Here is a 13,162-nt window from a genome sequence, read left to right on the forward strand (position 1 = left end):
TTGACACAGAAAATGATGGCAAACTATTCTTTTCTAGTTGTTCAAAGTTCTTTTATTTCAGCAGAAGTCCTAGTACTATTAGAGGATGAAGACCACACAGACGACAGCAAACAGAAGAGCTTGCTACTATGTGTGTAGGTAGAGTATGTGTGTGGTGGTTGCACATGTGGGTAAGTGCATGCACCCCATGTACATCTGTGTGTAGGCCAGAGGACTGTCAGGTATCTTTCTCTTACTGCTTATCTGTGATATCTTTGAGATGGGATCTTTCCCCATAGCTGCTATCTGTATGTAAACTCCAGCAACTATCAGGTGTCCAACCTGCCTCCCCTGTGGACGAGGGTTACAAACACATGTGTGACCACACCCATCTTTTTATGTGTGTTCTGGGGAGGAGAACTTGAACGTCTTCATCCCAGAGAGCATTCATACTTAAGCAGCAAGTGCACTTAACTGCTGAGCCATCTCCCTGCCTAGAACATACTACTTGAAGAACCCAAGCAGGCTGGCTTGGGTTTTCTTGCAAAAAGCACAAATACCCTTTTTTTTTTTTTTTTCTTGTTTGGTTTTTCAAGGTAGGGTCTCACACTAGCCCAGGCTGACCTGGAATTCATTCTGTAGTCTCAGGGTGGCCTTGAACTCACGGTGATCCTCCTACCTCTGCCTCCCGAGTGCTGGGATTAAAGTTGTGTGCCACCACGCCTGGCTTATTTTTTGCATTAAAACAAGAAAGTCCTCAAGGAAGCTAGAGACAATAATTTTGATATAAAAAGAAAGGAATGATACTGTTCCTGCCCTCCCTTGACAGACCAATGTAAAATGAAATTCAGGAAAGAATCACAAAGACAAACCAGGAAGAGAGAAGTATATTAAAGTGATCTAACTTACTTACCTCCTTTCTAAATGTCACCTTTCATCTCAAGTTCAGGACCAGAAGGACCCACATTTACATTCATAAGCAACAGAAAGTATATAATTCAACTATGAATTATTCAGCATATCTATTATAAAATGTCTGATGTTTTTTATACATATATAAACTTTAAATTTCAAAACTTAACTAAATATTCCCTCCCCAACTCATAAATCTTGCAATTTTAATCCTCCTTTGTGGGGGAGAGAGAGATTTTCTTTTGCATTTTAATTCACAAGTCATAATAACATGCCTCACCTGGGGAACCAGAACTTGTTGGAGAACTCTCCAGGTTTAGGATATCTTCAATTACAGGGTCTTTATTATTTTTTTCTTTCTTCTTTTTCTTCTTAAAATAGTCACCAGAAGGCTTTAATAAGGAAAGTTCTTCTGGCCTTCTAATATCTAAAATAAAACAAAATAGCAAGAAAAAAAAGTGAAAAGAGGGCTCCTTCTGAGACTCAGAGTCCTGGCTGCAGCTGAGAATGAGGCTGTGCCTCAGGGCACTGCTGAGAAGCAGATGGAGCTGCACTGCATGCCTCTGAAGAAATGGAAGAAAACAAAGGCCCTGGGAAGATGATGGTTCAGTGGTTAAAAGTGCTTGCTTACACACGAGAGAACAGAGACTCTTAAGGTGGCTGGGGGAACAATTAGCGGAGAAGGATTCAATCTAAGATAACTTCTAGTTTGGGTTTTAATTTGTAATGAAATACTTTAAATATACTCAAAGGGAATGGTATAATGTCCTCTGCATGTATGCACAACTCAGCTCCACCACTGTACCATTCTTCTGTCACCCATGTGCTATCTTCCCCCTGCCCCCCCCGCTCTCTTTCCTAAACTACCACCAAATCTTTTGCCTCCAGTTTCTGTGTGGAACACAGACCCTAATAGCTTTTATTCACACACTGCCCAATAGCTGCTTCCACTACTATGGTAGATGCCCTCCTGCCCTGCAGCCTTCACTAATGTCTTTCCAGCCCTCAGCACACCACCTGCTGCATAGGAGAGACTCAAGTATTTTGTGAATAAGTGAATGAAGCAGATTAAAGCTCAATGGAGTCGAGTGATTACTCACTGATATATAATACTCATATGCTGACTATACTCTTGGTACCAAAAAAGGGCACCTGAACACTTTCAAGAAATATGAAATAAGAATCCATTATAAAAAGAACTCATGGGCTGGAGAGATGACTTAGTGGTTAAGCGCTTGCCTGTGAAGCCTAAGAACCCCGGTTCCAGGCTTGATTCCCCAGGACCCACATTAGCTAGGTGCACAAGGGGGCACACATCTGGAGTTCGTTTGCAGTGGCTGGAGGTCCTGGTGCGTCCATTCTCTCTCTCTCATTCTCTCTCTCTCTCTGTTGCTCTCAAATAAATAAATAAAAATAATTGGAAAAAAAAAAAGAACTCATGCCAGGCATGGTAGAGGCAGGGGTAGGAGGATCGCTGTGAGTTTGAAGCCATCCTGAGACAAAATAGTGAATTCCAGGTCAGCCTGGGGTAGAGTAAAATCCAAAACCCAAAACAAAGAACTAATTAGCACTACAATCACTTTTACCAAGTGTACTTTCCTGCTTAAAGTTTTTTTTTTTTTTTTTCTGCTTAAGCTTTACAAATGGATTTTGTGGATACACTTATTTACTGGAGCCAGGTATTAATGGAGAAGTTAAGATTTGCAGTTGCATCATCCCTAAGTCAGAGAACCATCAACGCTATGGTGAGGAGGGATTTGACATGTCATGCCCCCCCTTTCTGTTTTTTTCTTAATGATCGGGTATAGCTTGGAGAAATGAATCTCTGTAGGCAATCTTCACAGCTTGTCTCTTCTGTTTACAGATGTCTTTTGAAGCCATTTTGAACATGTAGAAATGGCTCTGATTTATACAAATGATGTTCCAGTTCATTTCACTCCACTTAAAATGTTGTGGTACTCTGAACTGGGCTTTGAAGTGTGCTTCCTCGTAAGGAAGGGTTCTCTTGCCAGTGCTTGAGAAAGTACACATAATTTTCCTGCCTTCCTTTGCCAAGAGTCTAAAGGGCACAGGGGCCCCATAGGGCACTCACTCAGGACTTTGCAGACATCGCTGACAGCTTTAAATACCACGGCTGAGAAGCTGACTCGCAGCCTCACTGTCTTCATGTTGGGCAGGCGGAGGCGAAGCATTTTATGTTGAGGGGTGAAGAGGAGCTTGGCGTCTGCTTGGATCCCACACTTGTCCAGGGTCCAGTGGGTTTTCAGAAGCCAGCAACGCTTCTGTTCCCACCAAAGAGCAAAGTCTGACCAGTCTTGGGCTAGGTCTGCAAAAATGCAAAAACAGTTAAGTATATGAGAGAGAGCTGAACATGGATGGGTTCAGGCAACTTAGATTCATGATGTGTAAAACCTGAAACAAACAAGTGACCTTTATCTCTCCATCCCTTTTTATAGTTAAAGGCTCAATAGTCCTTGGATTCCTTCCAAAGTCTGCCAGGTGGGGTAGGTAGAAAACAATGCCTGAACCTTACCATCACTTACATTTATGTACTATGGAAAAAGAACAAACATCCTGACCATGATGAATGCTAAAGTTCTTTTTCCTAAGATCCTTCAGTGTATAAATCTCAATTGTTTAGTCAACCTTAATTTAACTATAGACTTGAAGGCTTACATCACTGGATCACAAAGGAATACCAATGGCTTCTATAGTCTATTCAAAACTACTGTAAGATGCTCATCTCAGTAATGTCCAATATTTCTAGCTGTACCAACATGCTCCCAGTTTCTAACACATCTCTCTGACATCAGAGTTGAGGGGTTTCTGTCTCCCAGTGTGAGCACCAACACTATCTCTCGCTCAACATTTATACCAAAGTTTTGCCAACATTGAAGTCAATTTTCAACCTTTCATTTTGTTAAACTGAGACACTGACAATTTTCAGACATGCACAAAACTGTATTTTAATCATAATCACCCCCCACTATCTTCTGTCTCCCTTCTCCCATGTCTTTCCACCAAACCCTTTCTTCTTTCCAACTAGCCTCACTTCTACTTTGCTGTCTGTCTCTCTGTATCTCTTTTTCTTTGTGCTCTCCTCCATCACCAAGTTGAAATATTGATGGGACCAATGTTGTGCAGGCCTTATGCAGGTAATGACAGTCTCTAACAGGTCATAAGAGCAACACAGAGACATGAGAGAGAATGGACACACCAGGACCTCCTGCCACTGTAAACATACTCCAGACCCATGCAGCACTTTGCACATCTGGCTTTACATGGGCACTGGGAAACTGAACCCAGGCAATTAGACTTTGCAAGCAAGTGTCTTGAACCACTGAGCAATCTCTCCAGGCTGAGAGACATTAATTTTTACTGACTTGTTGTTCTTCTTTAGGTAGCCTCAGCTTCTTTTTGAATTACAAAAAAATTATTTTTCTTTGAAGACTCAGTCGAAGCATAAATTGCTACAATTATTTTGAAAAGCTATAACTTATCAATTAGTTCTCTGCGTTATATTATTCTCAATGGTTTGGATATAGTTTGATCCTCACTGCTAAAAACTTAAGAGGGTGGAAACAACCTGATTATGATGTTTGGAAGTTGAGGTTAGAAAACGGTTAGTATTAGACACAAGTATTAAAGTGAAGCCCCTCAGAGTGACTCCTGGTGGCTTTATAAGAAGATAAAGAAAGACAAATGTACACTCACACTCACTGCTTCTTGCCATGCTACCTTGAGTCTTTCAGCAAAAGGCTATCATCAGGTATAAGCCTTTAACAAGGACCATGTACCAAAATAACTCTCCTTTCTTATGAAGTCAGCAAACATTAGGCACTTTGTTATAATAATAAATAATTGGACTAATTTAATACCCAAAATAGACATGTTCATGACAATATAATTATTATGTATTCTACTACTTGTAAGAAATGAAAATGAAATAACTCAAAATCAAGGAGTAAGTGGATAATTTGTGGCAGGTTTAAACAGTAGAATATTTTAAGCAACACCACTAAACGAACCCAAACTACACACAACAAAACAGATTTATGTCAATCATAATACTGAGTGAAAGAAAGCAGATGAGTAACTCTATCCTCTAAGGGTCCATTTACATAAAGTTTAAAAAGAAGCAAAGTGATTCCAGTAAGAAGCCAGGACATGGTCATCCTTGCTGAAATGGTGACTGAGCAATGTCAGGCATGGGAGGAAGGGGAGCAGGTCACATTCTTTCTTGATCACAGTAATGGTTACCAGTCTATGGACATTTTATATATATATATATATATATATATATATATATATATATATATATATATATATATGAATATGAGACACATTACTATAACCTCACCAGTACACGTTTCCACTTATATATTGCTCTCCAGCCAATACTCACTTAACAAACTTTTATCTCATCAGTATAAAGGAAAATCCAGCATTTAAAGCCTTAAGTAGAAATTAAAATGAGGGGATGGAGAGATTGCTCAGTGGATAAGGACTTGACTGCAAAACCTAACAACCTGGGTTACATTCCCCAGTGCCCATGTAAAGCCAGATGCACAAAGTGGTGCATGCATCAGGAATTTGTTTGCAGTTGCTAGAGGCCCTAGCATGCCCATTTTCTCTCTCCTTGCAAATAAACAAAATTAAATTAAAAAAATTAAAACGAGTGTAAAATAAGACATTATTCAATCCCAAGTCTATAATGAAATATCTGACCTGAAGACCTCTCTTTTTCTTTATCTGAACATGGTGGGAGGTATGAAGGGTCACATCAGGAGCAAGCTGACTTCAGCATGAGCAACCAAGAATGACCAGAGAATGGGCACAGTAGCCTAATGTCTTCTCACCAAAGTTACCCTAGATGTCACCAGTGGGATGGGCCTTTCCCCTGTGGGGGTATAGAAATCTGCTTGAGGCCGGGTGTGATGGCACACGCCTTTAATCTCAGCACTGGCAGAGGCAGAGGCAGAGGCAGAGGCAGAGGCAGAGGCAGAGGCAGAGGCAGAGGCAGGAGGATTGCCATGAGTTTGAGGCCACCCTGAGACTACAAAACGAATTCCAGGTCAGCCTGAGCTATAGTGAGACCCTACCTCGAAAACCCCCCCCCCCCAAAAAAAAAAAAGGAAATCTGCTTGAGAGCTTTAGTTGAATTCAGTTTGAGGTGCTTGGAAGGCACCTCTTTCTCTTCTTTCTGGGAGAGACTGGGGGCAGGGAGGAAGAATATGCCCCTTGCTTAGTGTTAGATGGACAATCAGAAAAACCTGCACAATCAGTAGCCTAGGGCCAGCCCTGGAGTGGGGATGTAACAGAGAAAGAAACATAGATAAGCCACCCAGGAAGAGTAACTTACTGATCTGTTCCACCAACTTGAGCATCACTCCCCCCACATGCAAGTCTCCGGACACTCTCAGTGTCACATCGGTCTGCTCCTCTTCATTTGGGTGGTCTACTCGGACCATGAGCTCCCATGAAGTAGATGCAAAGTCACTGGGTGACAGCATTGTGGCATAGGCAGCGTCTTCTGAGATAAAAGGCAGACACAAGTCAGAACAGGAGATGGAGGCTGGAATAGGCCAACAGCTTCCATACAGAAACATTTAAAAAAAAAAAAAACATTTTAATACTTTTTGTAACAACCCCCATACTTAAAGACAACATGCCATGATAATAATCCCCTCCCACTACTGAAAAACTTTTTGCTTTTATTTTCATCTGTTTTTTAAAAACTTCTGTAGTACTTAGCACCTAGATATTAAATCCAGCACACAGACAGAAAGTGTTCTAGGGCTGGAGAGATGGAACAGTGGTTAAGGTGTTTGCCTGCAAAGCCTAACGAACTGAATTTAATCCCCAGTACCCACATAAAGCCAGACACAAAGTGACACATGCATCTGGAGTTTGTTTTCAGTGGCTAGAGGCCCTGGAGTGTCCATTCTCTCTCACACCCTCTATTTTTTTTTTCTCTCCCTTCTATCTCCCTTTGTGTGCAAATAAATAAAATATTTTTAAAAGTCATCTTGCAGCCAGGCGTGGTGGCGCACACCTTTAATCCCAGCACTTGAGAGGCAGAGGTAGGAGGATCACCGTCAGTTCGAGGCTACCCTGAGACTCCACAGTGAATTCCAGGTCAGCCTGGGGTAGAGTGAGACCCTACCTTTGAAAACCAAAAGAAAAAAAGAGTCTTCTAAAGTACTCTCTAACTGCCAAAATTTGTTATTTTTTTTCTAAGCACCGGTTCTTTCAGCACCACTTGTTTTTTGTTCCTCTAATACCTAAGTCTTAAAATTCTCTTTCTACTGATGTTTCTTGACTTTATTTGAAATATTTCAACAAAGGGCAATAAACCATGGTAATCTCCCATGATATCTTAAGAGAATTTTATGGAGATGTAATTTGTGTACAATAAACTACCCAAATTTTAGTGCATATAGTTCAATACATTTTGTTGTATACAAATTAGGTTTCAATAAAGTTGAATTTTAGAATTTTAGAAAATTCCCATTGAAATTCTTTATAACTTTAATATCTCCAGTACACTTTTCCCATTAATATTGGTATCTTCTGGCATGAAGGCTCTAAAATAAAAATATAGGAAAGTCATATTATATCAGTCATTGTCTTGCCTTAAATGCATATAAAGATACATGTCATTAATAATTATCACCATAGCCAGATGGCTGGGCGTGGTGGTACACGCCTATAATCTCAGCACTCAGGAGGCTGAGCTAGGACAATTGCTGTGAGTTCGAGGCCATCCTGAGACTACAAAGTGAATTCCAGGTCAGCTTGGGCTAGAGCAAGACCCTACCTCAAAAAAACCAAAACCAAACAAACAAAAACCAAACCCAAGAAAAAAATAATTATCACCATGTATTTGATTTACTTAAGTTAATGTTTTATTTTTCCAGTGTGAGGAATCAAGTCTAGGGCTTTACACATGCTAATCACGTTTTCTTTTTGGTTTTTCGAGGTAGGGTCTCCGCTGGGATTAAAGGCGTGCACCACCACGCCTGGCTTAATCACGTTTTCTTACCTTTGAGTGAGAACCTTCAATCCAAGTTCCTATTTCAGAGCATATAAAATTGATATATAAATTACATCAATTAAGATTTTTTTAAACCCTGGGTTATAAGGTGTGTACCACCACACCCAGGTTTTATTTTATTTTAAATACTTTATTTACTTATTTGAGAGAGAGAGGAAGGGAGAATGGATACATGCCAGGGCCTTCAGCCACTGCAAATGAACTCCAGACACATGTGCCACCTTGTACATCTGGCTTACATGGGTCCTGGGAAATCGAACCGAGGTCCTTTGGCTTTGCAGACAACTGCCTTATCTGCTGAACCAGCTCTCCAGCCCCAATATTTTTTAAAAACAAATTTACTTATTTATAACTATTACTGTCATTGTTATTTTGTTTTCTGGAGGTACAGTCTTAGCCCAGGCTGGCCTTGAACTCATGGTTATCCTCTTACCTCAAGCCTCCTGAATGGTGTGATTACAGGTGTGTGCTACTATGCCCAGCTCTAGTAAGTTTTTGGCAAAAGATTTAAAAATACAGGTGACAAAGAAAATTTAGTCTTCAAAGTATACATGGGGATGGGAAGTTCAGTCCCATAATTTCCTCCTCATTGGAGGAAAGAAAATAAGCAATATTAACACTGAAATAGTTTATTTTGGGGGTGAGTTATAGGACCAGCAGAATCCAAAATTGTTAGAAATTAAACAAAACTTGAGATGCCAGTTCTGACTTTGGGACAGAAGAAAATAATGATGCCAATTGATGATAGGGTTTTTTGGTAAATATTTCATGTATTTATTCATATACAAAGACAGAAGCAAAGATTGAGGAGAAAGAGAGAGAATGAGAATGGGAAAGGGAGGGAATGGGCACGCCAGCCTGTGTTTTAAAGATTTAAAATAAAAATCATTTATATGACTGCGAGCCCTTTTCACTTTACTCGATAATGACAACTTATGCAAAGCCAATGTTGTCATACTCTCACTGCTAAGGCAGTACTTCCTCATGGTGGGACCAATCCCAAGTGAAATTTACCGAAATGCCCTTTCCACAGGTCTGGGGGTGGAGCCAGAGACTGCATCTAGCCAGCTGCAGGGGAGCTTGCTTATGGCTCTCACTCTGAATTATAACAGCCAAGTGAAACATCAGCTCCTAGACCCCACATCTCCCTTCAACCTATCAATGCAGTATGAAACTGGGATTAGTTTATGAAGACATCTGAGAAACAGTGTTATAAGGATCAATTAAACGGCCAGTGTCTCACCCTCTGTGTTCATTTGAATATTCATTTTTTTTTTTTTTTTTTGGATTTCCGAGGTAGGGTTTCACTCTAGCTCAGGCTGACCTGGAATTCACTATGTAGTCATAGTCTCAGGGTGGCCAAGAACTCATGGTGATCCTCCTACTTCTGCCTCCCAAGTGCTGGAATTAAAGGTGTGCACCACCATGCCTGACTCATATTTGTAAATATTAAGAGAATCTCAAAATCCAGACTAGATAGATAAATGGAATACTGCAGATGAACCAACTGTTCACTGCAACTCTGAATAGGTTTAGGGATGATGTAAGGTGTTTGAGTCAAATTCAAAAGTTAAAGAGGAGAACCTTGAGGAGACAGTGCATATCAATATGCCTGTCAATGCAGAGGCCCTCTGAGCGACTTCTTGCACGCCGTGATTTTAGGGGGTCTGACTGCTCGCGCCCACCGTCATCAGCCTGGTCCATTTCTGGGTGTGGTCTACCCTTGTGCCATCTCTTCCACCCTCTCAGCAGTTCTTATCTAGAAACGAGGAAACCATAGCCGAGGGAGGGTAGGGTAATTATCCTGAGTCACACAAACTAGGTGGTGGAACTGAGACATTAATCCATGCCTTTCCTACTCCAAATTTACACAGCCTACTGGGAAATGTTCTTGATAAATCTGCGTCTACAACAGGAAGGAAAAGCCGTGAAAACACACGCGTGGAGCTGTAGATTTTGGCAACACAAGCGCTTCTATCAACATAAAATTTTCTGAGTAAGTAGACAGTCAAGACGCCCCGGTCATAGTTAAACTGTAAACTTGGCATTGAAATGTTTGAAGTGCTTTACAGTTTCAAAAACGCTATGACTCGAGGTTTCCGGTCTTAACAAATGTTTCGTACATAAAGAAATAACTTCAAGGCGATTCTTTGCTGCTCCCTATTCCAGCGATCAGACACAGAGCCCTTCCTCATCCTGACCTGAGAGATCATATAAACAATCAATAGTGATTCCCTTATAACTAAATTCTACCTAAAATTAAGACAGTCTGGTTTCCCTACATTCCTCTGCTGGCTCCCTTCGCCTGCATCTGGGCCTGAACTTCTCATGGTTAGCAAGTTGTTACTTGTTGAAGGCAACAAACAGCACACTTCAGTAAGGGAAAACGCACCTGGGAGAGCAAAGCACACGGTGCGAAGTGGACGGCTCACTCCACAAAAAATGCAAGAAAAGGAAGGAAGGGAGAGAGGGGAAGGAGAGAAGGAAAAAAGAGGAAAGGAGACAAGGAAGGAAGGAAGGAAAGAAAGGAAGAAAGCAGGAAACGAAAGAGAAGCTGGGGGGGGGGTCCCGATGTTTTCCACGGGAGATGGGGGAATGGTTGCTGACGGAGGCCCCCGGACTGGGTTCTGCCCGCGCTGCAGGGTCCTGGGACCGATGCTGGAGGGACCGGTGCCCGCGCATCAACCACTAACGGCAGGAGCTGGATGAAAGATTTATATTGCGCCGCCGGATTCACACGGCTGGAGAAGGTGGTCACAGCCGGGCAAAGTTATTTTCAATTTGGGGTTTCCATTCAACAGCCATTTGGCTGCGAGGGGCTGCGGGAAAGAAAGGGGCGGGAGTCCCGGGCCCCCGCGGCACACTCACCTGCTTTCCCCGCGCCTCCGCGAGCGGCGTCTCCAGACCGCGGCCCAGGCCCGGCGGCGGCGGCGGCGGCGGCGGCGGCGGGCCGAGCTGCGGGGACGAGCTGCGGCCCGGCGGGCGGGCGGGCGGGCGGGCGAGGGCACGCCCAGCCCGGGCTTGCTGGGTCTTGCTCCCGCGCCGCGGCGGCGCAGGCTGCGGATTAGTTTTTCAGCGCGAAAGGCAGCCGCAGGGCGGCCGGGAGGGTCTGGGGCACCCGCCCACCTGCCGCCGCTTTCGGCCTCGCACGGCTCCGCGGGGCTCACGCAGGGGTCGCGGCGTGGGCGGCTGGCCGGGGGCTCGCCGCTGCCTCCAGGTCCGCCCGTCCCCGGTCTCGCTTCCTGCCTTTGTAGCGCCGGAGCGCCCGCCCGCCGCCGCCCCGGGAGACACGGACTCACCGCTGAGTAAGAGGGAAGGCAGGCTGCCAGGCAGGGCGAGGCGCCCGGGGCGAAAGACCCCGGCGACCAAGCCTGGGCCCTAGGCGGAAGTCGGGCTGCACCTGGGGTGGCTCACCGCAAGCTCTCCAGACAGTCCCACCTGTCACCTTCCTGCTGGATTTACTTCCAAGAACTGGGCTACCTAGGAAGGCGGCCACCGGGGCCAGGACACCACCTGCTGCAGACCCCTCCCTTCGCGTGCATACAGTTGAGCTCTGAGGACAGGACAAACAGACCTGAAAACACCAGTTTTTTTCATCAGGAAAAATGGGCAGAAGAATGGCATCACAGCCATCCCGTAGGAAAATTCCATGCAGCTATTTTTAAATCTTATTGCTGTTGTTATTATTATTGGTTTTTCGAGGTACGGTCTCGCTCTAGCCCAGGCTGACCTGGAATTCCCTATGTAGTCTCAATCAGGCTAGCCTCAAACTACTGAGATCCTCCCACCTCAGCCTCCTGAGTGCTGGAGTCCTGACTTAAAAGCTTTTTAATGACAATTTTCAAACATGTTCACAATGTATTTTGATTATAATCCCTTCCCAGTACCCTCTTTTGTCTCAGATCCCCTTTCCATTGAATCTATTCTTTCCAATTAGTTGCTCTTCAATTTTTTGTTTTTGTTGTTTGTTTTTTCAAGGTGGGGTCTCACTCTAGCCCAGGCTGACCTGGAATTCACTATGTAGTTTCAGGGTGGCCTTGAACTCCCAAGTGCTGGGGTTGAAGGTGCGTGCCACCACGCCAGGTTCTCCTTTTCTATTTTGGTACCATTTATTTCCCCCCTACTCAATCATCCATGGCAAAATGTTAATGGGCCCAACATCGTGCATGTCTTGTGTAGGTAGTACAGCCAATGTCAGGTGAAGTAGTAGCCACTTGGAGTCCAGAAGATAGTTTGCTGAAGCACTCTTCCCCATCCTTTGTTATAGTCTTTCAGCCACTTTTTCTGCAATGTTGCCTGAGCCTTGGAGGGTCTGACAGACATGTCTCATTTAGTGTTGAGCACTCAACAGTCATTTATTCTCAGCACTTTGATGAGTATTGAGTCTCTCCGAGAGTAGCCACTGCCAACTGCGAAAAGAAATCACTCTGATCAAAAGTGAGAGCAGCACAAATATATGGGCATAAACATAGATATTTTCAGGGCAATTTGGTGGGCACAACATATGCATTTAGCCAAATAGCAGTAGCAGCTTCCTCTCTAGGGCCTGTTGTTTTTCACAGGCCTTTGATTAGGTTTTCAGCACCAGGTTTGAATTCTGTCTTGTAAAGCTGGTCTCAACAGGCCTCAGGTCAAACCAGACAGCACTTGGCTACTTCTTTAATAGCTATGGCCAACATTTTTAAAAAAAATTTAAATTACTTATTAATTTATTTGAGAGAGAGAGAAAGAGAGAGAGAAAGAAAATGGGTGTGCCAGGGCCTCCAGCCACTGCAAACAAACTCCAGATGCGTGTGCCCCCTTGTGCATCTGGCTAACGTGGGTCCTGGGAAGTCAAGCCTTGAACCGGGGTCCTTAAGCTTCGCAGGCAAGTGCTTAACTGCTAAGCCATCTCTCCAGCCCTAGTTATGGCACTATTGCATTAGTGGGCATGCCTTACATAGCTGGCTAGTTGTGTAGCTCACAGGGTCAGACTGCTAGTGAAGACTGTTGATGACCTTTCTCCTCCAGCAGTCTTCAGCAATAGCAAAAGCAAATGTAGTGCCCTGCGCTCTAGTTCTGGTGGGAAACCTAGAACATTGGCAATAGCCTGAATTTTTAAAATTATTTTATTATTTTTATTTTTATTTTTTAAGAGAGAGAGAGACAGACAGAATTGGCATGCCAGGGCCTCAGCCACAGCAACCAAACTCCAGACATTTGTACCACCTAGTG

At 43.5% G+C, this 13,162-nt stretch overlaps 1 protein-coding gene across 1 annotated transcript in view; it reads right to left on the bottom strand.

The window, feature by feature from the left end:
• Positions 1-10,877, bottom strand: part of Fermt1 (FERM domain containing kindlin 1) — a 45,833-nt gene extending 34,956 nt beyond the window's left edge. The window contains exons 1-4 of the mRNA XM_045157706.1: positions 10,817-10,877; positions 6,254-6,424; positions 2,984-3,217; positions 1,172-1,318 (exon numbers count right to left, since the gene is read on the bottom strand). Coding sequence (XP_045013641.1) covers positions 1,172-1,318; positions 2,984-3,217; positions 6,254-6,404 — 532 coding nt within the window. The 5' untranslated portion in view covers positions 6,405-6,424; positions 10,817-10,877. The remainder of the gene's footprint in view (positions 1-1,171; positions 1,319-2,983; positions 3,218-6,253; positions 6,425-10,816) is intronic.
• Between the last annotated feature and the right edge of the window lie 2,285 nt (positions 10,878-13,162).

This window comes from Jaculus jaculus, chromosome 8, assembly GCF_020740685.1.
Source record: "Jaculus jaculus isolate mJacJac1 chromosome 8, mJacJac1.mat.Y.cur, whole genome shotgun sequence".
NCBI classification, from domain to species: Eukaryota; Metazoa; Chordata; class Mammalia; order Rodentia; family Dipodidae; genus Jaculus; species Jaculus jaculus.